This window comes from Pyrgilauda ruficollis, unplaced genomic scaffold (genome assembly GCF_017590135.1).
Source record: "Pyrgilauda ruficollis isolate IOZ18807 unplaced genomic scaffold, ASM1759013v1 scaffold98, whole genome shotgun sequence".
NCBI classification, from domain to species: Eukaryota; Metazoa; Chordata; class Aves; order Passeriformes; family Passeridae; genus Pyrgilauda; species Pyrgilauda ruficollis.
Genome location: NW_024531932.1, coordinates 886,066 through 909,944, shown reverse-complemented (window position 1 = coordinate 909,944; position 23,879 = coordinate 886,066). Strand labels below are relative to the sequence as shown.

At 45.4% G+C, this 23,879-nt stretch overlaps 1 protein-coding gene across 4 annotated transcripts; it reads left to right on the top strand.

Moving 5' to 3' along the window:
* Positions 1–1,958: 1,958 nt before the first annotated feature.
* Positions 1,959–22,445, top strand: LOC121365705 (hexokinase HKDC1-like). 4 transcript variants are annotated; one of them, XM_041490111.1, is made up of 19 exons: positions 1,959–2,299; positions 2,516–2,715; positions 6,234–6,396; positions 9,346–9,494; positions 9,576–9,695; positions 10,446–10,541; positions 11,591–11,690; positions 12,314–12,497; positions 13,373–13,528; positions 14,264–14,497; positions 15,318–15,622; positions 15,899–16,047; positions 16,137–16,256; positions 17,680–17,775; positions 17,863–17,962; positions 18,516–18,699; positions 19,406–19,561; positions 20,645–20,878; positions 21,506–22,445. In XM_041490111.1, the coding sequence occupies exons 2-19, from the start codon at positions 2,653–2,655 to the stop codon at positions 21,648–21,650; spliced, it is 2,754 nt and encodes a 917-aa protein (XP_041346045.1). In that variant the 5' UTR covers positions 1,959–2,299; positions 2,516–2,652; the 3' UTR covers positions 21,651–22,445. The 4 variants fall into 4 exon arrangements, with proteins under 4 accessions (XP_041346045.1, XP_041346042.1, XP_041346043.1 ...); XM_041490108.1 differs by lacking the exons at positions 1,959–2,299; positions 2,516–2,715; positions 6,234–6,396; ... (3 more) ...; positions 11,591–11,690; positions 12,314–12,497 and adding an exon at positions 13,063–13,215; XM_041490109.1 differs by lacking the exons at positions 1,959–2,299; positions 2,516–2,715; positions 6,234–6,396; ... (4 more) ...; positions 12,314–12,497; positions 14,264–14,497 and having other exon boundaries at positions 13,524–13,528.
* The last annotated feature ends 1,434 nt before the right edge of the window (positions 22,446–23,879 follow it).

The window sequence follows — 23,879 nt, the reverse complement described above, 5'->3', positions numbered from 1 at the left end:
TGAGCTCCTTTTCTCTGCAGGCTGTGGGAGGCAGATGAATACCTGACTCTTCAGGAGTCTCCTCTTCAGGATTCTCCATGGGGTTTGGAGGCAGAACTGCAGGAGAAGAAAGTACAGAGTGAGGTGGTACAATTTTAAAGTCTTGTTGGCCCTTGCAAAGCAGGGAGGGAAGGTATGTGAATAGCTTTTATTGGTGCAGGTCTAACAAAAGGGAAAAGCAACATCACCTCAAGCTTCCAAGCTGCATGCAGTTGGAGCTGATCTGTTCACTTGGGCCTGGGCTGGTTCCCCTGTCCTGGCCAGGATAAGTACAAAATGCTGTAACACTTTTGGGGGTTGGGCCCTTGGTACATTGAGCTGCTGTCTGTGTGGGAATGAGATCATGTCTTGTGTTCTCTTGCACAGCAGGCTGCCGGAAGCTGGGATGCACCAAGGGTGAGTGAACAGGTTACACACTGATTCTGACATGTCAGGTATTTCACAGAGCCTGCTGCCAGTTTAGGAACATTCAGATCTTTGAGACCCTTTTCCAGTGGTGTCCGTCAGAGAAAGAAAGAAAAGAGAGAATGGAAAATAAATCTACTGTATTACAGACACAATGAGCTCTGGATCAAAGGGGAATGGAGCTTGAAAGGTGATGTTTTCAATTTTGCTGGCCAGAGGGGTTGTGACTCGGATGGCATGGGTAAACAATGAGGAGAGAGACAGTCCCTTTGGGAGTCAGTGTCTGACTTAACGAGCCAGCAGTTATTAAAAGATGAATAGAGGAGAAGTGAACCGTGCTTTCTGGCTGGTAGTGTGGCTTATTTTCTTCTTTCTTTTCTCTTTCTCTCAAAGATCAAAGGCCTAATTTTAGAACAAGCCCTATTTATGGACTGCTCAGCCACTCTGTCTGCTTTTCTCTTGTTCTAGAGTAATGGAAAATAAATAGAGCTGGCAGGATCTACCAGTGTCCAGAGCTCATCCCTGATGCGAGGCAGGAGGAGAAAAACCTTTCGTAGCAGAGGTTCTGTGTGATTTGTCTCTGCAGAGGGAGTTCCCCTCCCTCAGTTCTTTCAATCTTTCCTCGTGATCAGAAGCTGAAAAAATGTGACCTGTGACTGCTCCTGATGTTCAGCAGAGCTAACTCCTCCTGATCCCTGCCTCCTTGATGTGCCATAGCTGACAGCCCTGGGCAGAGTCCTCTTGCCAAGGCTGGTGCTGAGTACGGAGCTGAGTGTTGGTTTGTGTGCCTCTGGATTATCCTCCTGTAGATACAGCCCACCATGATCAGTTGTACTTTTTTTCTTTTTACAATAGCATGAGATGGTTGGGTCCACTCTAGGCTATGAACTGATGTAGCAGACATCCTTTCCACTGACTGGCTGCCTCTGCCCTTCTCTGGATCTCTAGACAATTCCTACCACTCAGTGGTTCTTTGTGTTTCCTCACTGTTCCTTGGCGCTCCCCTCCCCCTTTCCTCTTCTCCCCCTGGTGTTTTTCTAATCTAGCAAAATAATTTTTAATTTTTACCTTGTTCTGCAGAATTTAGGGTGACAATTGTCTGCAGTAACTGTGCTCAGTTCAGCTGAACATTAACTGGGGGGAGACACATGGTGTGTAGGTGTAGTTTGAGAGTGAGCCTCTAATTACCCCATGAGAATGCCTTTTTTTTTTTTTTCTTCCTCTCCTTTGTGTCAGCATTACACTGAGTTTTCTTGGGATGACGTTTCCACAGTCCATATCACTTGATACAGTGACAAAATCCTGGAAACACTTGTGTATTCAGAATGAATTTGAGAGTGAAGGTTAAAGGCTGTGTCAAAATCTGCTGCTGTAAGGAAGCTCTCTTGCTGTAGGTGCTCTGTGCTGCCAGTAAAAGGCATCCTTTGGTGGGGCTGTCTGCTGCCCACACTGCTGCCTGCCAGGTAAATGTGTCCTCTCCCCTGGTTTTGCAGGACTGAGGATCTTCACTGGTCTGGAGCTTTGGGAGAAGGGAGAAGAATCAGTCCACAACCTCTCTGCTGGGAATTGCACAAGAGGCATTCCAGCTGGGGGCAGGGGTCTGTGTGTCTCTGCTCTTTACACAGCTGAAGCTTAATTGGTACAAAGCTGCAGTTAAGGGTGCACTGTGCAGAGCTAGAGTGAAGTTAATTCATGCAGAAGAGCTTGTCTCACGAGTGGGAGTGCTGAGCAGAGGGAAGAAGTCTCCTAAAGCCGTTCAACTTCGCAGATTCCCGGCAGCACGCCGCAGTGGTGGGAGCCTGTCAGCCCCTGGAATGAAGCGGGGCAGGCTGCGTAGCAACTGCTTTGAGAAGTGGTAACAATTCCCAAGTGGGGCAGTAACAAAATCGATTTTTCTCCCCTTCAGCTTGGCAGCTCTCCAGGTGCCTGCTCTGGCACAATGAAGTGTGTAGCTGGGGAGGGAGGGACTTTGGGTTGATGTGGGGGGGGGGGGGTGTGATACAAAGAGGCAGAAGTTTAATCACTGACCCGATCACACTGGATGGATTTATTTCTGGACTCAATTTCCCAGGAACTCTGCTACTCCACACGGGGGAATATGCCTCTGCTGAAGTTTCTCTAGCTCCAGTTTTGTGAATAAAGGTCTGTCGCTTTGGAGTTATTCACAGCAGCTCTGTCACTACTGACTCATCCATCTGCTTCAAGAAAATGTTTGCTGTCCACTTGCTAGCTTTCCATTTCACAAAGCTAAAAGAGGATCAAATAAAAAAGGTAAGTTGCAGCGTTAGCTGGTTGCTATTTTAAGAACTGTGTTACCCCGATACAGAGGGGTCTGCAGTGTGTAATGCAGACCATATAATGGCATTATCCACTAAAACCATTCAGCCAAATGGGGTAGGAGGTACTTAGACCTTAAACCACCTGGCAAGTGTGAAAATAGGTCTGGTTAGTGGTTTTCTCTGCACAGCTATAAGTGGTCTCCCAGTAATAGAGCGAATTCTGTGCAGTAAGGGAAAGTGCTTAAGCTTTATCTGGCATGGTGTGGAAGAGCCCAGAGGACAGAAAGGATGACTCTTGCAGAGCTGCCTTGCAAGTGTATTGTGAATGATGGGATTCCTCAAGCTGAGCAGGAATCAGGAGTCAGTCACGTAGCAGGGATAGGGAAAACCCCTGTGGTCTTTGGTCTGGGTCTGCTGAGATTCAGGAGAGATTTCCAACTGGTGTTGGGGTTCATGTGCCTCCTCTCTGGTTATCCAGAACTGGCTAATCACTGATGTTTATAGGTGTGACCTTTAATTACAGTTGGAAAAGCTCGAGATGGCTCAGATCTGGGAGTACTGGGAGTACTCAGTACTGGGAGTGAGCTGCCTAGTGGTTGCTCTTCCCTAATCTACTTTCATGGCCATGCTGAAATGGGTTTTTGGGCTTGTGTCCATCATAAGACCGTGTGAGACCTGTAAGCATCATGGGTCAGAGGTCCTCTGGTTTGTGGACATGTCCCCTGCAGGTCCTCTGTATTCCTGGTGTCTTCATTGAGTGCTGTCAGGTGGCCATTTCTGCCAGGCTCCATCCTCTGGTTTTCCAGCCAGGGGCTAGAAAGGTGGGAAGTGGGGCTGTCTGTGGATGCATGGTGGGAGATCCAAGGTCCTGGTGCATGGATCCACTTCCATCACTGAGCTCATCAGCAAAGTGAGCAACTCCAGGTTCTCCTGTCTGTGCCCAAAACATGCAGTGGCTTGTTCCAAGGAGGACTTCTTCCATTAAATCTGTTTTGGAGAGAGGCATTCTGAGAGAGGTGCTGGTAGCTCAACAATCAGATGTCCCTGACTCAGTCATAGCCCTTTTATCCCTAGGATTTAATGTGATCAGAAAAAGGCCTCGCTGCCCCTCCCCTCTGTGAGGAGCTGATCTCTTATCTAGACAGTACTATTTCTTCATTATTTTTACTAAGAAAGAGAAAGACCTTGTGGAGCAGTGCTTGGGTGTACTGGGCTCTGCAGAGAAACATTGAGCTTGCAGTTGAGTGAGGACAGTAGAGACGAGGGAGCAGAGGAATTCTGGCAAACCCATTAAAAAAATCAAAGTCTTTCTGCAAGGTGCAGACTAGCCCTTCCTGAAGGCAAGAAACCACAAGCTCCTCAGACTTCTCTTGTAGCTAGCCTAGGGTAGGCTGTACACAACAGAGCTGATTCCTCCCTTATCAGAAAGAAGGAATGTCTTCCCACCTCTCCCTCCCCAGGCTTATTTAATCTGTGGTGGCAAAACCAAGAGCCTGCCTGCCATGAAAACAGTGCTGTTTCCAAAAATGAGACAAGGCACTGTTCCTGTGCTACGGGAGGGGGACAGCCAGTTTGGTTTAGCACAGCCTGGCCATTCCTGTGTTTACAAGTAAATGATTATGAGAGCAGGGCCTTGCTCAGGTTGTAAATGAGACTGGAGAGCCAGCAGGATTTCCTGGGCTCTGCCTTATCTAGTTCCTGGGAGAGGACTGTCTGCTCCTGTGGCTGCAGGTAAACAGGGTGGGAAATGCAGTGTCTGTGGGCAGCAGGGAGCTAGTGTGTGTTCTCTGCAAACAGACATGGTAATTTTTATTACTCTCGAGAGTTTTTTCCCCGCAGGGCTTTCTGTCACAAGGCTGTTTGGGTCTGTGTCAGAGTGCATGAGTGCTGCATATCTCCAGTCACTGTATTTTCTCCAAATAATCAGTACAGGTGCAGAGGCTAAGATGATGGATCCTACACAGTGGTGGGGCCTCCAAAAACCTTTGGAGGAAATCAAGTACTTGCACAAACAAGGGCTACAAAGACAAATCTGAATCATGACCTTTTCAAGGCACAGCTGTATCCAAAGGAAGCTGTTGCCCTGGGACAATTGTATGCTGTAGTTTAACACTTTCTCCTCTCTGTGTGTGTGTGTGTAAGTGCTGGAGTGACTTTTAGGATCCTGACTCTTTCAGGTGGGTCATTGCTGACCATCAGTTTAAAATGGGACTGTGAAGAGGTAATTAGTTTGTACCTCATTAAAATAGATGGCCAGTCCAAACTGTGGCAGAGATCAGCTTATCTACAGCCTGCAATTGCCCTTTGCTTAAACAATGCAGCCCTTTAAATCCTGTTGTATTGCTGGTGGGACTTGGTTTGTGTCCTTCAGACCCTCCAGACCTCCCTGTGTGAATGGGACTGATGAAATGCTCTGGACAGATAGAGCACCACAACAGCATAGCCCATGGTGGAAGAGCTGAGTGTCTGTAGTAGCAAAGCACTGGCAGCTGTCCCACCTCTCTCCTCTGGCCCCGAGTCCCCTGTGCTGGGGAGTGGGATGCAAACACCAATGACCCTTCAGTGGACACCCAGCTATTTGGAGCACACAGTTATTATGCCTGCATCGTGTTCATACAGCACCAAAGTCTGGCTCCCCAGTGGAAAAGCTTCTGGATGCTGACAGACTATCTTTTTCCCTGTGTTAATCCTTTCTTGTATCCATCTGTGTAGTTTCTAGGCCACACTGCCTATAGCCCTGCAGGTATGTGTCAGTCCCAGCAGCATGTGGTCCTTTAGGAAAAAACCTTTCACTTTGCCCTGATAAAGCAGTTCATAAACACTGATTAGCTCCTCTGCCAGTTTATCTGAATGAGCTGCTTCATAGATACTTTTGAATTCTTTTATATTCAACTGGCTTCTATTTTGATGTATTCTGTGAGTTACAGACCTTTAACAAAGGGTATCGATTGCACCCAAAAATGTGTTTTAGATGTAATCCTAGAATCACAAGAGAATGGAGAGCAGAGCTGGAGTGAGAAAAAGGCTTTGAGTTCCAGCCTGGCATGCCAACAAAGTTAATTGTCTGTGGAGTGAAGCAGTAGCTGAATAGATGTTTTTGGGTTGTGGCTGACACGCTTGGGTACTGATGGCATTTTCTGGACCTGCCTCAGAGAGGTCAGACTCTCCCCAGATTGACATACATTGCAGTTCTAGTTCATTACATCTCTAGCAGGAGAGGATGGTGTGAAAACAGCTTGTCAGGGTCTCACGCAAATCTCATGGGCTTACATAGATTGTCAAGTTACTGAGCCATCAGAGAAGATGGCCAGCCTTTGGGCAGTAATTCACCAAGGCTGCATTAAACATTTCCAAAACAAAGTTTTTTTTAGAAGAGAGAATGTCCTGATGATGACCCGGAGCTTGCTTACACTGACAGTCATGAGAACATCGGTGCTGAGGTCAAAAATGAAGCTAACCACCATCCCAAGGAGCCTGCATGCCTCTGAGTGCCACCTTCCCTCCTTGCAGGTGGACAGGTACCTGTACCAGCTGCGCCTCTCTGACGATGTCCTGCTGGACGTGGCAGCTCGCTTCCAGGCCGAGATGGTGAAGGGGCTGGGCAGGGACACGAACCCCACAGCAGCAGTGAAGATGCTGCCCTCGTTTGTGCGCTCGCTGCCCGATGGCTCAGGTGAGTCCCTGATGGAGCTGCTGCCAGCAGCCCAGGAGAGCACAGCAGAGGCACAGGGCAGCCAGGGGCTCTGCTTACTCCCTGAGAAAGCTCGTGTGTACACTGAGCCCGGGGCAGTGCTGGCGGAGTGGTTTTTCCCTTGCACCAGGTGGATTTTGACCTAGAGCTGCTTGTTTGAGGAAAGGACCCAGTAAGTGCTCGGGAGCAGCTTCTCCCATCTGTTCCCAGTGCAGGCCTTGCTGCAGGAGCTGTGGCTGGACATGGCAAGGGCAGCCTCTACAGCTCAGAGCCTGCAGTGCAGTCTGCTGTGGGATGTGTGACAGCCCTTGAGCTACAGGGAGGGCAGGATGCTGCCCTGAAACCCCTCAAACTGCCAAGTGACAGCAGCACGGCATCCTCAGAGCTGTGATCCCCAAATTTTGCACTGCTTTTGCTAATTCCCCAAAAAGTGATCCCTTCTGCACTTCCTTGCCTTCTCCATTGGGAAAATCTGCTTCTACCAGGAAACTGCTCTGCTTCTTCAGCTGAGACTTGGACAGAGAAAGTGCAGCAGTGTCCTCTGGGACAATGTGACATGAGATAGAAACTAAAAGCTCATCTTCTTTGGAGATGTATGCACATCCAAAATAAAACTCCTCAGCTGGCTCCTGGCAGTGCAGCCTACAGAAAATGACATTTTTTCCCAGGTTTAACCAAGTTAATTTGTGCAGGATTCTGTGTGTCACCTAGATCAGGACTCGGTATAAACTAGCTGTGCAGAAAACTGAAATGTTAGCTTTGTACCTTTCCGTGTGACTTTATTCCTGCTGATGGTAACTTCCCTGCAGTTAAATGAGGAATAACAGCTTTAATGGCATAAAGAAGGTTTTTGAAGGCAAGTTCCTTGAAATGAGACATGTCTGAGAGAAATCATACACAAGCTGACTGGATGGAAGGGGCACTCTTCCTTTGCTGCTAGCTTTGTCAGAGAGAAAGAAGTGCTTTTTTAACCCTTGCAGTCTTGGTGTCAGTCACTGGTCCTGAAGTCTCACAGGTCTCTGATGCTGTTCTGGAACAGCAGGGAGCCCCTGAGGCCAGGACACCTGGAAAATTGCATGTAGTGTCATCAGTGTTGCAAGAGCTCATGTCCCCAAGCCCAAGGTTGGATGTTGCTCTCCTGGCCTGTGTGGCCTTTCCTGTGTGCCAAGGACATGCTGCAGCATCAAGCTGGGCTATATCTTATTGACACACTGCCTACTCTAAGTATCACATTGATTTTTCTGGTTTTGCCCTCTAGAAAAATCCTTGTTGGTTATTTTGCTTCCAGACTGGTTAAAACTTCCAGCAGGTTTAAACAGCTCAAACATATATGGTTATTCCCTCATTATTTATTATTATTAACTTATTTATTATTATTATTATTATTATTATTAACCTTGAGATTTTTTTGGTACCCTCAGTGTTGCTGACTGAAATGACTCATACAGAGCATCTTCAGTTCTTCATAGTTTAGGGATTAACAGTCTGACTAATGTCACAGTTTACTGAATAACCCAATCTGCCTCCTCACCTTTGATAGCTGACCATGGTATTACAGGTAGAATTTCCTGCTTCCTCTCCCTTCAGGACCAGATTTAATCATGTTTGGACTGTGGAACAAAGATCGTGCAAGGCTAGGCACATACCACTGTGTTTTCCTTTTGGGAAGGGCATTTTCCTGGGTGAGGGATAAACAAATTTTATTGTAGCAGTGAGGCCAAACTGTCCTTCCATCTGAGCTTTGCTGCTGGAGATGGGTGTGTCTGAGCAAGTCTGTGAAACAAAATGGTACTTTCACAGAAATACCAAAAGACATTTGAAAAGGATTGTGTTGGTTGACTTTGGGTGGCAAATTAGCTTTGCCCCACTTGGAATTTGACTTCTGCACCAGAGCTGAGTCTTAACATATGTCTGCAAATCCTGCATCCTCTACTGGACACAGGCAATGATCTCACATTCTGCTTGTGCCGCGTTTCAGGCGATGGTTTTGCAGCCCCTGCGTGCTCTGGTTGGTTTGCAGTTGCTGTGGGCCTTTCTTGCTGAAAAGCTCATCCTTCTGCAGCTTGCAAGTATGCTGCTGTGGAAGGAGCAGGCTGAACAAAGCCAAACTGACAAATAAAAATTGAATTAGCTGTTGCACAGCAGGCTGAAAGGAGAGACCTGATAGCCTTGCTGAAGGTTTCCAGCTCTCAGTGATGCTCCCAGGCCCATAGGATAAGGATCTGCCATGACAGGGCAGGAGAGGCTCTGGCTGTGGTGAGGGAGGGCCCTGGGCTGTGGCCATCAGCATGGCACCTTGTTGAGCCTTTGCTTTTTTTGTCAGGGTCAGGATTAAATGTGTGAGATGGTATTTCTTGTTCAGATTCAGATGTTTATTAGTTCTTATTTAGGTTACAGTTTTATAAACTGTGAGTTCTACAGCACTTCACTCTAATAAACTAAAAAAGAAAGACCTATCTCTCTCTTTACAAGGCTTTTTAAGGAGAAACTGTCTAATTAAGAAATGACACTAAAATTATTTTTACTTTTAACTTAATAACCATCTGTGGCCCTCAATGTGGAATTTTTAATCTAATTACATAATACTACTTAAACTTGTGAAGAAGGACTAACTTCCGTTTTAAAACTTCTCTCTTGTTTTATATATATTCTGTCTTGTTTTGTATATCTTACTATATTTTAAAACTTTAAACTCTAAGTTTTCTACTATGTGCTATTACACACTTCTATCCAAACTATACATCTGTGATTTCGGTGCTATTATTTAATTTTGGAAGTCTTCCCTACAGCCTCAGGTTAAATGTAGTGTTCTTTTGGGGGTCAGTGCTCGTCAGCACAGAAAGTCTCAGATTCTCAGTAAGCAGGGCTGCAGCAGCACCTGAGCCACACTTTGTGGCCATCCCCAGTGATGGTTGCCCCCTCCTGTTGCAGAGAAGGGCGACTTCCTTGCTGTGGACCTGGGTGGCTCCCAGTTCCGTGCCCACCAGGTGAAGGTGTTTGATGATGGGAAGCAGAGCAGCCAGCTGGAGAGCAAGTTCTACCCCACACCCAAGGAGGTCACCCAGGGGAACAGAGCCGAGGTAGGGCACTGCTGCTGTGCTGCTGCTGCTGCAGCACCCGCCTGCAGGACACTGCCCAGCTCTCCTCTCTTGTTTGTGCAGCTCTTTGATTACGTTGCTGAATGTCTGTCAGACTTCATGGAGACCAAAAACCTGAAGCAGAAGAAGTTGCCTCTTGGCTTTACGTTTTCTTTTCCATGCAAACAGACCAAACTGGATGAGGTAAGATGAATAAGAGCACTCTTGTCAAGCCGAGCTCCTTGCAGAATCTGGAGAAGCTGTTGAATGCAGGTGCTACCCTGTGGCTTTTAGTGGGGTCATGCCTACATAGCTCTCTGAAGAAGCCATGGATGCCTTTCAGTATTTAACTAGACTTGACTATCCTTCAATGATTCCTTTCTCATCTCAAGACAGCGTCATCTTTAAGCAAAAGCCATTCTATTTCTCAGTCAGTACACAATTCCACAGCAACCATGTGCCCCTGTATTAACACTGCTGGAAAGAGATGTGCACTTCTGTGTCTTGAAGCATTTTTCTTTTTTAAATCACTCTCAGTTTGGGGGTTTTTTTTCCAGTTGATTCTGAATAGGAAGTACCTGTAGCTGAGCTGCTTGAGACATGAAGGGCTGGTTGCAATTATTTTGTGTTCTCTCATTCTAGCCTCTCTTATTTCTAGGGGTCTGTGCTTTGGGCTCCAGTCCTGCAAATGCTTTTTGCTTAATGCTATTAGACTGTGATCAGCATAGGAAAGCCAGATGTGCTTTAAATGAAACACAGGGAGACACATTTACAGATTTGGGACTTTATGACTGTACCTTTTTGGTTGTGTTGGTACTGACAGGCACCCCAAGGTAAGGTGTTCTACTCTGACTTATTTTGGCTGAGTTTTAATAATGGACTTCTTCACACACTTCAGTCTTGACTGGCTTTGTGGTTTGTGTGCTTTTGGGTCACTGCACTGTTACTTTTCAGGGGGTTCTCCTTGCGTGGACAAAACACTTCAGGGTCAGAGGAGTGCAGGACACAGACGTGGTCAGCTGTCTGCGCAGGGCACTGCAGAAACACCAGGCAAGTCTTGGACCTGCAGGAGCTGAGCCAGAGAATGTCCTCCTGGGAAATCATCTCTTGGTGTGTGGGTTCTTTTGAGAGCTGTCAGACATCCTTCAGGGATGGGCAGTAGCAAGTGCTCAGCATGCCTGCACATCTGGTGGATCTGAACCTCCCTCACAGCTGTAATTCAGACTGCCCTGGTAACACAAGGGTTATCAGTGCAGGCTGGCAGCCCAGGCTGTGTCAGCTCACCAGTATGGCCCCACTGTCTCAGCCCAAGGGAACCTCTTGTGAAACTGCAGGGTGATACATAAAGCACTCAATGATTTCACACAGTGTGTTTCACAGCCTGGCCTGTGGGATGAGGGATGAGGGGGAAGCTGCCATCTCAAATTGGCACACCTGACTCCACCAGGGCTTGCCTGTCCCCCTCAGTCTGTAGGATGGAGCCACTGATGGCAATTTTTAAGGCCAGCAGTAAGACATTATTAAATCTGCCCTTGAACTAGCATACAGCCTTTGAATAACACTATGTTTTAATATTTTGGAAAGCCTTGCTTTTCATATTTGGTGCTCTTGATAACACCAGCTAAGAAATGCAAAGCATCTTTGCTATCTTGGTGACTTCATAGCAAAGAGGAAACTGCACAGCCTCAATGGAATAACTCTACTTGAGTGTGGTATTGCTGCACAGCTGTAGCTGCATTTCTGTGTGTTTTCTGTCCCACTTGGTGGGCTCTGCTCAGGTGCTAGGATGTTGTCCTTTCACACAGCCCATAAGCACAGTATCACAACATTCACACCAATAATGTGTCACTTTTCTGGCAAACGAGGTGGGATTGGGGAAAAACAAATCCTTCAAGCAAAGAGGCTGGCAAAACCCTTGAGAATTCAGAGATCTTTGTAACCTTACAGAACTGTGGGAAGAGCATTGTAAAGGGAAGCAGGAAGCTCCTGAATGAGCCCTTCTAGGTGCAGCCCAGGGCGTGTCTGCGTGCTGGTGCTTTATCACAGAGGAGGCTTTCTGAGCTTTTCTCCCTGTTAATCACCCATTTTTATGCTCTTAGGACATAGATGTTGATGTTTTGGCACTGGTCAATGACACAGTGGGAACCATGATGACTTGTGGATATGATGACCAGCGCTGTGAAGTTGGACTCATAATTGGTAATTTTTTTCTGTTCTCCATGAAGGGTTTTTTCCCTCTCATTTGTTGAATTACTACAAATCTGAAGTAGGAGGGAGTTTCACAATACAGGAAAGAGCAGAAAGAAAATGGAAAAAACAGTGGTTGGATTTTCAAGCCTGGCTGCCTTCTGTAAAGCAGCTGTTTTTATGCTGATCACATTGCCATCAAATACCACAGTCCCCATTTTGTCTGGGCTCAGTTGTGACCAGCATACTAAACTTTTCTGCTGACTGTATAGAAAATTACTGTGTCTGTCCAGAGGAAGCTGAATTCCCTTCACGTCTGGTAGTTAGCACCAGCTATGATTTCCACAGTTTCTCCATTTCATGCACTATGATGCCTTTTATTAGGCACACAGAAGTACATTTGAAAGAGAAAAAAATGTTTTTAAACAAGTCAAACCTTAGAGTAATTTCAGGTCTTTTTCATTCACTGTGAAATGATGATTTCACACGTGCAAGTGGCCTATATTAGCATCCTGTGCCAGAGGGTTATGTGTTTGTATTTTCTTCCAAAGGCAATATACCGACTTATTCCCCAACATGTGGGCTTAAACAAAGAGCACACATGGAACAAGCAGTGGTTTATCCAATGCCCACAGGAACTGGCACCAACGCCTGCTACATGGAGGAGATGAGGCACATCAGCCTGGTGGAGGGCGACGAGGGCAGGATGTGCATCAACACGGAGTGGGGGGCCTTCGGAGACGACGGCGCTCTGGATGACCTCCGCACCGACTTCGATCGGGAGCTGGACCTGGGATCTCTCAACCCTGGAAAACAATTGTAAGTGATTCCCTGGCTGACCTGCAGTCTGGGTTCTCAGAGTGCTTCTCCAGTGCTTGCCCCCTTGGAACAGGAATTGTCTTAAGTGAACCTGAGAAGACTTGATGGTGGTTCATGTAATCCAGCTCTTTCCCTTCTGGAGAGGGTGAGTGTGGGGTCCCAGTTGTTGGTTTCTCTGGGTCTGGAGTGAAGGCACTTGGGACAGTAGTTCGTGTCCAGACTCAAGTGTTTATTATTTCTTACCAGTAAAGCAGTCTCACTACTGTGAGCTCGGCAGCTTTTCATTAGAAGGCACAAAATGGCCACAATCTCTTGGTACAAGGTCTTTTAAGACTAAACTATCCAATTTAGAACTGACACCTAGATTATTTTCCCTTTTAACCCAATAACTGATTCCAAAGAGCCCAATTACACAATGCCACCCAAACCCATGAAGAAGAAGGAAGAAGAAGCATGAAGAAGAAACCCAGGACAGCACCCTGTGCCCTCCATCTTGCTTCCATCCACAACACACTAAAAATCCCAAAACCTAAATTTCTCACCAAGTGATACACCTACACTACTCTCTAGAATCTATTTCACACTTCTGTGGATTCTAGTCTATCTTGAAGTCTAGGAAACTTTCTCCATGAATGAAGATCAAAGTCGGTGCTCCCGTGGGGGTCAGGGCACCCCAGAGCACACAGAGAAATATTCCCGGTGCCCTGGGCTTCCACAGGTGAGTACCTTTCACAGCTCCCTGCTGCAGGCCAAGGGATTGCTGCTACAGCTGCTCATGTGTTGTTAAAACCAGGTGGTTGCTCTGGTATGATGCTGTGGAGGGCTAAAGAGAGGAGCTGGTGAACACCTGGAATCCTTCCTGTGCTCCATTCCAGGTTTGAGAAGATGATCAGCAGCCTGTATTTGGGGGAACTTGTGAGACTCATTCTCCTAAAAATGACAAAGGAAGGTCTGCTCTTCAACGGGAAAGTGTCAACTGCTCTGCTTACTAAGGGCAAGATTGAAATGAAACACGTGTCTGCAATGGAAAAGTAAGAACTTGTAATACACTCATTGAGAGTAGCCACTCTCAAAGTTAGTCTTTCACTAGAACAGCAGTGATAATGAAAATGTAGGTTAGATCTGTAAGTGCTGGGAACAATCCTGAACTGTCCAGCTTGATTTTGCTTTTGCCTAGGAGAAAAGTTGATCTTTCTGTAAGTAGGAGTTGGTGTAAGATAGTTTTAGCAAAGTACCACGTAGCAAGTGTGTTGGTGAACATCCCAGATGCAGGCTGTTTAAATAACCTCTCTGGACGCCTGAGTGTGTGGGATGACTGCTGCAGTTTTCAGCCTCTCTGATGTGGGAATACTGGGGCTGTGGAGATGTAGTACAGATTATAAATCAGCTAATGGACAACTGGGATTCTGGTGTTTTGAAGAGGGATCCTGGTCCTCACTGTCACTCCAGGAATTATTTTCTTTGCTGTATTGAGTAAAGCTGTATATCTGTTCTTGTGATCTTCTTCTTTGGACTGTTTTATCCTGTTCTCTTCTTGACCAGCTGATTGGTCTCACAAAATGCTGAACCCCAGAAAGTTCAGCATTTGAATTCTCTCCCCTGGGTACTTCTGGGAATGCTGTGGGAAACACATTACTGCTTTATGGGAGCCAATTGTGACGCTGTCTGATAGGCTGTGTCGTGGTCTCCTCTCATTTCTTTTTGAGCCAAGGTATTGATTTGTAAGTTTTTGCATCTGGTGATGCATTCTTTTGTTTTGGGGATAGATACAAGGATGGCCTGAGCAACACAAAGGAGATCCTTACAGAGCTGAACCTGTTTCCCTCTGAGGAGGACTGTGTTGCTGTTCAGCATGTCTGCACCATCGTTTCCTTCCGCTCAGCCAACCTGTGTGCCGCCGCCTTGGCAGCCATCCTGACCCGGCTCAGGGAGAACAAAAAGCTGCTGAGGATGCGAACCACCGTCGGGATTGATGGGGGACTCTACAAAACCCACCCCAAGTGAGCAGCTAAAGAGGATTTGATAATTGCTAAGAGCCTCCATCTGCACGTGTGCATGGATTTTCAGAGAGCTGCCGGTTTTGCTTCAGCTTTGGGGAGAGGTTGAACTGGCTTAGGTATTGCAAAGCTGTCCCAGGAGCTTTAGAATTTGGAGTGGGGTGGGAGCTGGGGGTGTTCAGGCTGGAAAAAAGGAGACTCAGAGGTGATCTTATCACTCTCTACAACTCCTGAAAGGTGGATGTAGTCAGGTGGCATTGGTCTCTTTCTCCAGGCAGCACTGACAGAACCAGAGGACACAGACTCAAGCTGTGCCCAGGGAAATATAGGTTGGATATCAGGAAAAAGTATTTTACAGAAAGGGTGATAAAGTACTGGAATGGCCTGCCTGGGGATGTGGTGGAGTCACCATCCCTGGATGTGTTTAAACAAAGCCTGGATGTGGCACTGGGTGCCAGGGTTTAGTTGAGGTGTTAGGGCTGGGTTGGACTGGATGATCTTTAAGGTCTCTTCCAACCTGGTCATTCTGTCATCCTGTGAAAAACATGACACCTGGAATCATGGTGTTGGAGGAAATGCAGTTGATTTCTCAGGTGACTCCTGGGCCCCTAGGACACTCGCAGTTCACTGTGGGTTTTTTCTTTTCTTTCTTTCTTTCTCCCTCCACTACTTCCCTGTTTTTCAACCTGTGCTTTCCCAAACCGGAAACCTCCTCCAACCATTCTCCCAAACTGTTTGGAGGCCCGATTGCAGACGGAGATGAAGTAAACCATGCCCCAAAGGTCTGCGAGAGCCTAAATAAGCACCTCTGTGTCCCTGCCAGGTACGCCAAACGCCTGCACGAGGTGGTGAGGAGGCTGGTGCCCACGTGCGACGTGCGGTTCCTGCTGTCGGAGAGCGGCAGCGGCCGCGGCGCCGCCATGGTCACGGCGGTGGCGCGCAGGCTGGCAGCCCAGCGCCGGCGCCTCGACGCCACGCTCGCGCCCTTCCTGCTGCCCCCCGGCACCCTCCGGGAGGTGAGGGACAAGATGAGGGCTGAGCTGGAGTACGGGCTGAAGAGAGAGGCGCAAGGCCAGGCCACGGTGAAGATGCTGCCCACGTACGTGTGCGGGACGCCAGACGGAACAGGTGAGGTCAGCTCCTGAGCGCCTGGAGGCGGCTCAGCAAAGTTGCTTGTCTGTTTTTGGGGGGGAGGGAGGAGGGTAATTAATCTGGCACATGCCAGGGGAATTTATGTTGTCAAACTGGTGCTTCCTGCCGTGTTATCTGTTATCTTCAGCTCCATGCTAGCAGACTTGATGGGATAAATGCCATAGGGAACAGAGTGCTAGCATTGGTATGTCGTCCTGGCTGGCAAACGTGCTAGGAGAAGTACCAAAATGAAATACCTTTCTTCTCCTTCAGAGAAAGGAAAGTTCCTTGCCCTTGACCTTGGTGGCACAAATTTCAGGGTTCTGCTGGTCAAAATCAAAAGTGGGAGAAGAAGATCAGTGCAAATGTATAACAAAATCTTTGGCATTCCTTTGGAGATCATGCAAGGCACAGGAGAAGAGGTAATCTTAAATGAATGTTTAACTGATCCAGCCAAGGCCCATTATATGGGATTACTTGTGATATTTATATGCTGCTTCTTTCCTTCCAGCTCTTTGACCATATTGTCCAGTGCATAGCAGACTTTCTGGAGTACATGGGGATTAAAGGTGCTCGGCTTCCTCTGGGCTTCACCTTCTCCTTCCCCTGCAGGCAAGCCAGCATTGACAAGGTAAGAGCTGCAGCACAGAACGGTCAGCTCTGCATCTGCTTGGTAAATGACATCATTTTGGGCAAGGCTGGCTTCTTGGTCTGGAGAATGTATTACTTTACTTTGCAAATCAGTTGTGTTTCATAAGAAAGTTATCATCCTGTGTTATCCACCTGCCTATGGGAGGCAGAACTTTCACTTCTTGTCTCTGGTAAGTGGTGGACATGAACTTGTTTTTGTTCTATAAAGATTAAGCCCTCATAACAGCAAAATGAAGTGCATGTTTTTAATAACCCAGGAACCTCCTTACGCTGCCTTAACTCCAATGTCCAGAGACAACAAATGGCTCTCATGCTTGCTCAGGTTGTTTTCCAAGCTGTGCTGCTCAGCTCTGACTGTGTAACTCCTGCAGCACATAGCTTCTTTTTGTTGAGTGTCAGTGGACAGACCTGAACTTACTTGCTCAGCTTGGAAGAGTTGGCTTTTTGACAGATACAATATCTTTTATCTTTTCAGATCTTATGTAAGAAAATATTATTTTTATGGATTTCCAAGAGGGGCAGGGGATGTTGTGCTGCTTAGTTCTAGTCAAATATGTAAGATATTGGGGAAATGAGAGACTGCTATTTTATTGAATGTTTTTATGTCCTGGTGGGGTTCACAATAGCTTCTGAACCTGGAAGTTAGTCTGCTCAGTCTCAATTTTCAGCTCACTGTTGAGAGTATAGCAATAGGACTTGGCCTTTTGTGGAAACATGAATTCATATGCCTTCTAAACCCACAGCTTAGCATTTAGGTCTTGACAAATGATTAGGAAGCAAATTCCACAGTATTGATGGCAATCTGAGACACATTTGTGTTCCATAACATGTTGCTCTGTGTGTTTGGTCTTCTACTGTTGCTAGAACTTGAGGGTGTTTCTTAATATCAGCTTTTTCTCCCAGTTGTCGTCCTTTTTTTTTTTTTTTTTATAATTTGGACAGTCAGTCCAGAGCCACTTAGGAAGAGTAAAGCTAATTACTTCATGTAACCTGGAAATCAACTTCTGTCAGGCCAGGTTGTTGTCTGAAAAGAAACAGATTAGTGTTGCCTGGAGTTGTGGGATCATACCAAATGTCCTGTAGGAAACGACCCAAAAATTAACGGTAGATATTCATTAATGTTTGATGATTTTTGACAAAAGCATTTTCCTAATGAGATTTAGAAGGCACTGAGTGCAGTGCCTTGACAAAAAGCTGAGTAAACTTGGAGCCACTGCCATCAGCAGTTGAGTAACAAAGATACACGAGCACAGCCTGCACTAGACACCCACAGTAACCTGTCCAGGGAAATATGTTATTTGGGGAAAAAAAGCCTTGGGGTGGGAGGCAATAAAAAGCTGATGCTTGCAATGTACAGTCTGCTCTTTGCCTTCACTCATGACTTTCTTTCTCTTCTGTTTCAGGGAACACTTGTGGGATGGACAAAAGGATTCAAGGCAACAGACTGTGAGGGGGAAGATGTTGTTGATATGCTAAGAGAGGCCATAAGGAGAAGAAACGTGAGCTGTCTTTTTTTCTGCTCATTTTGGTGTATTTAATGCACCCTCAGTCTGGCATTCCACTGCTGATCGTGACTTGTGTTTCAGGAGTTTGACTTGGACATTGTAGCAGTGGTGAATGACACTGTTGGGACCATGATGACTTGTGGCTATGAGGATCCAAACTGTGAGATTGGCCTCATTGCAGGTACAGTGGTGCCCACTGTGGGAGGGCAGCACCTGTGTAGGGCTGGGCTTTGGCATCTGTAGAGCAGCACCTTTTATTGGAATTTGATGTATGGTGTTATCAGTTGCTTGGGGTTCTTGGCAGATTTGTGTGGTGTTCAGCAGGAAACTTATCAACATCTGTAGTAGGTAAGTTCCTGAACCTGTTGGACTTGTGATCAAATCTCTGATGGTGCCTAACAAGTGTGTGCAGGGTAAAAGAATACAGGCAGAGCATGAATTTTTGTTTTGACAAGTACATTCATAGTTACTGTGTAGTTACTGTAGGTCACAGACCATGGAACAAGCATGTTTTTAAAAATCCGAATGAATTCTTGCTGGGCTTTTTAGATGATTCCCCCAACAGGTTCCTCTAAGTTTTGATCCAGAAATATGTCTAAGCATAGAATCATAGAATGGCCTTGAAATTTGAGATGTGGCAAAGAACTTTAAGATGAGCACTGCAATCATCTTCCGTAAGTTTCTGGTGCTGCTTCACTTTTGCAGCTGAAGTTTTGTCATTTCTTTCCTTCTAGGAACAGGCACCAATGTTTGCTACATGGAGGACATGAAAAACATAGAAATAGTGGAAGGGAATGAAGGAAAAATGTGCATTAATACAGAATGGGGAGCATTTGGTGACAATGGCTGCATTGACCACATCAGGACAAAATATGACAGAGAAGTAGATGAAGGCTCACTAAACCCAGGGAAACAGAGGTAAACGTGGTGGTCCTGATGCCAAGAGCCTGATGAAGTCAGTCTTCGAGAGACACTGGCTGCTTTTTAAAATGTGCTTAATGAATGAATAATCAGAAAGGAAATTTTAATATTGCATTTCTTTTGTTGCTTGGTAAGTAACCTAGATATAAAAAAAAAAAAAAAAATCAAAAAAACAAATCAAACCAAAAAAACAAAAAAAAAGAGAAAAAGACATACATTGTTACCACAGCACTGTTTCCATCTTAAAGCTTTACCAAACAGTGCAGCTGTTAAGATTTCCCTGCAAAGTCTAGGTCATGCTTTGTTCCTCCTCTTAGGGTGATTTTTCAAAGGCAAAATACAACTCAGACTTGTTGGGTAAAGACAGTATTGATTAGATGTGACTCACTGGTGAATGCATTTGGGGACAGGAAGGAATTTCACTTCAGTGTGGACTCTGGCTTTAACACTATATTCTGTTTAATATTGCAAGGATGTTTTCCTACTTCTGTTACCGTTTGGCATAGGTGAATATATTGTAATTAATGATTGCACTTGAAGTCACTGTAACAGATTTCTGATGACTGAAAAATGGAGTTTCATGGCTATTGCTCTGCAGGCTTGGACTGCTTTTTTTTGAGTTCACGGGGCATGTACACACCACTCATGCTAAACAGAGCCATCTCTTTAAATGAGCATTTTTATTCCTCTTTTGACCCAACAGGTATGAAAAAATGACCAGTGGAATGTACCTAGGTGAAATAGTAAGGCAAATTTTGATTGACTTAACCAAACAAGGGCTGCTCTTCAGAGGACACATTTCGGAATCACTCAGGAAAAGAGGCATATTTGAAACAAAATTCCTGTCTCAGATTGAGAGGTAAAGTTGTTCGATTTATGTGATTTAAATCCTTAAAGTCTTTTGCAAGTGTGTGGAGCCCTTTCCTTCAAGAAGTAAATTAAGTCAGTTACAGTTTACAGTTTTTTTCTTTGTGCATCCCCCACCTCCAGAATAAAAGTTAAAAATAAGAAACTGGGGAAGTTACAGAATTATTAATTATTAATTTAATTAAATTAAATATAGTTGTAATTATATGAATTATCACTTCCTATCCACACAACTGGGTTATCTCAGATGCCTTAGCCATCAAGCTAAGTGTTTCTTGTGGGACTTAAAATAGCACTTATTTAAGAAAGCAAGAAGTCTGTGATACACAAATATGTGCATGCCTACATATCTCTGCATGATTGCAATGGTCTGTAGGCTACTTGAAACTCTTTTTGCTGTGGACAGCCTTGAAAGAAGGGTCTCAGGAAATTAACAGTCATGTGGCTGATCTGGCTCTGCTCCCTCATGGCTTTGGGGGTAAGAAGAACTGCTGTTTGTGCCTTCTGGATATGCAGCCTTACGTGGCAAAGGGCATGGCAGGAGCAGCTTTTCTATCTGAATTCAGAGAGAAACCAGCCTTAAAAGAACTGGAGAGTATCGAATTAAAGGTGTCTTAGAACGTTAGAGATGAGAGAATGATGCATCTGACTCTATCTTATTAGAAGGCTAATTGATGGCTTTATTATACTGTATTGCTTACATCTAAGCTGAATCTGCACACAACTGCATCTCATGACTCTCCTGTGACTGTCCAGACAGTCGGGACACACACACACACACTCTCTTGGCCCTGATAAGCCAAGGAAACAAAACATCTTCACTTTGAGGAAACAATCTCCATATTGCATTCTACTTTGGCACAACACGGGCACAGCAAATGATAAAAATTGTTTTCCCTTTCTCTGATGTTCAGAGAACGTGAAACCCAGAAATATTCTTGGGAAGAATTGTACCTTGCTTTTCTCTGTGAAATGTAGCAACGGGAGAGTGTTTGAGCTGAAGTGGTCCCTTTTCCCCTGGACCACAGCTGTGAGCTCTGGAGCTGTCCCTAACTGCTGCTGTGCTCCCGCGCAGTGACCGGCTGGCGCTGCTGCAGGTGCGGCGCATCCTGCGGCAGCTGGGCCTGGACAGCACCTGTGAGGACAGCATGGTCGTCAAGGAGGTGTGTGCAGCTGTGTCCAGGAGAGCTGCCCGGCTCTGTGGGGCAGGGCTGGCTGCTCTTGTGGAGAAGAAGAGGGAGAACCGAGGAGTGGAGCGCTTGCAGATCACTGTTGGAGTGGATGGGACTCTGTACAAGCTCCACCCGCAGTGAGTACCTCAGCACCACTTTCCTTTGCTGCTTGCCTCTTTTCACTGTGAAAACATGCATGTACCAGCTTTCTGCTGAGGTGGTTAGAAACCTGAGCGGGGGTAAGGATCTAACACATTTCCCTGCATTTTGTTATTTCCCTTTCCTAGCCACAGGATCAAAAATTGTAAAGTCAGCTCCAGTTACCACTGGGAGGCTCTTTTCTCTGGGATATTGAGTGAGCCTAATGCTTATTTTCCAGTGTTTTGGTAAATTTCTACAATATCTGAGTCTCCCAGATGGAAAGCTGTCTTGAGATTTTGGAGGTAGGTCAGTATTCTGTGAGCAAGGCCTAGAAACAGATGCATTAGCTTTTGAGTTGGGAGAAGAGAACCTCCTTCATGATCTCTGAAGATGTGGGCAGTGTGTGGCATCAGGCTGAACAAAAGCCAAATGGAGAAATAAAAATTAAAATCTGATTGTGTACAAAAGTTTGTATCTTTCATGAATAGGAGAAAAAGCAAATAGGAATGAACAGGAGAAAAAGAAAGCAAGGGGTGAGGTTCATTGCTTATAGGTGAATACAAAGATCTCAGATCAGAAAGCAGCTGCTAAAATGTTCTGTTCTTCTCTCCCTTCCCTTTCAGTTTTTCTAGGATCCTGCAGGAAACAGTGAAGGAGCTGGCCCCTCAGTGTGATGTGACTTTCATGCTTTCTGAAGATGGAAGTGGGAAGGGAGCTGCCCTCATTACTGCAGTTGCAAAAAGATTGCATAATGTTGGACAGAAGTAGAAATGAGAGGTCAAGTCATTTCAGCCCTGCCAGGCACGTGCAGCAGGGCTTTGCTGAGTGCTGATTACAAACAGCTTTGCCAACACCAGCACACAGGTAGCTTTTTTGGGGGAGCAGCTGGTTTTGACCAACCAGGACTGTGGATTTTTGGTAACTTGGGTTAGGTGTTTCTGCTCCCTCTGGCATTATGTCTTGGCATGCCACAGCCTACTCAGTTCTGTACTTCCTGCAATGCATCTCCAATGCACATGGAGAGTGAAAACAAAAATCAAACCAAACCAAATCAACCCAAATGTGTCTTTTTACAACATCTTTGTTAAGCTACTGCACCACAACTGAGTTTATCACCAGTTTCTTAGGATTCGTGTGCTTAGTTTTTTCTTGCCCTAGCTCAAAGAATATTGAGATTCTGATGTTGCATCTTATCTAATGGACACATTTGTTCAATGCTTCACAGGTTTTACAATAAATTTGCAGGTGAAATAAATTAATGGACTGTGATCAGTGATGCTCCCTCCGCTGCTGCACTGGTTGCAAGTGTAATGCAAGACTTCCCTGGGGACAGGAGGCATGTTTAATAGATGAATGTAAAGGAAAAAAATATGTGATTCCACAGAATATCAGTTTGTGTCAAAATACATCAGTGCATCTGAGTCACATAAAGCTAAACCAATGCTGCATGGATTCTGGCTGTGACTGATTCTTTGGTTACTGAAGGAAAGAGGCAATGTAGAAGGAGCTACAGAGTCTGCAGTGTCTGTGTCAGGGCTACACAGAAGGTATCAAACAGGCCACCAAAATGAAAAAAAATCACCTATATTTCTGAAAGTCTCGTCTTTGTTTTCCCTCTGTTATCTTCTTCCATGTTCTGAGAGAATTGTTTCCATTTTGTGCAAAGGAAGTTTATCCTTGGTTTTCATTTTCTGTTGCACGCTGCTCTGCCTGTTGGTAAATAAATCTGTGTTGTTGTGAGCCTTTGCTTCTCTGTCCAGTGCATCTTCTGAGTTGTGGAAAGAACATGCAGGCAAGTGGGAGCTTTCTTAAAACCCAAATCTTTAAACCTAAACCTTCCTTTAAATCTAAATCTGTATGTGTACCCAGCAGCACTTCAGTGGTTGTGAAGGGGGTTTGTGGATAGAGCTCATGGCCTTGTGTGACCAAATGTCCCTGACCTGGTTTACCCAGAACAAACCAAAACAATAATATGGTACAGAGAAGCAGCAAATCTCTGTCCTGCCTGTTCTCTCTTCTCAAGTATTCCTGTATCCCCTTTAATCCTCTCTTTGTGGGTATTTGCTTCCTTGTGGGCTGACAGCAGAAAGTGGGGCCAAGAAATGTGCTTTGAGCCTAGTTAGGTCAAAAGTAGCTGTGGTGCAGGAGGATAAGCAGGTGGCTTTATGTAATGATCTCTAACAAGGCTGCTGCTGGGTTTAAATTTAGCAATCCCACATTCAAAATTGGAAGCTACAGACTTTTTCTGTTTTGTAGTTAAAAAAAAAAAAACCAAAATCTGTCAATAGCTCTATGTCTGTGTTGGAGTTACTGGATGGGTAGAAGATACTTGCAAATAATTTTCACTTCTAAAGGAATTCCTCGTGGTGCTGAGCTCACTGTACCAAGCAGTTGGAAAGAGACAAGATGTGAACTCCTATTACATTTAATGTTTTTCCTTTGTTGTCAAGAAACTTAGTATTTTACTTTTTCTTTATATTCCAGAATCCACAGAGCTGCAGAAACCAAAGCTTCCTGTGTAGTAAGGGCAGTTATCTGGAATGGAAGTTTGTTGCTGGTGACAAACAGGTTAAATTTGGAGGGGCTGGGTGTAGAAATAAAAAAAAAAAATCAGATGTTGGGTCTATGTGAGGCCTAGAATAGCTCTTCTAGACTGTTTTAGGCCCCAAAGGGAGAAAGAGGTGCTTTGGCACCTGAAATCTTGTTCTATCTGTGTGGTTCTGGGCCTTTTTGGGGAGTGGATTCAGCTAATCTGCAAAAGGGCACTTGTGACTGAGGTATGTCCCTGTACATCTGAACGAGTGATGCAACTTGCCCCAGGATGGCCATGTGAGTATGATGCAGAACACATTTTGTACTTTTTATTCTAAAGCCTGTTCTGGACAATTGGAATGCAAATCAATAACAAAACAAGGTAAACCTCTCACATTTAGAAAGAAATCCTGTCTTGCTTTGATTGTTCTTTTTAGTCTTTTTGGGAAATGAAATACTCACACC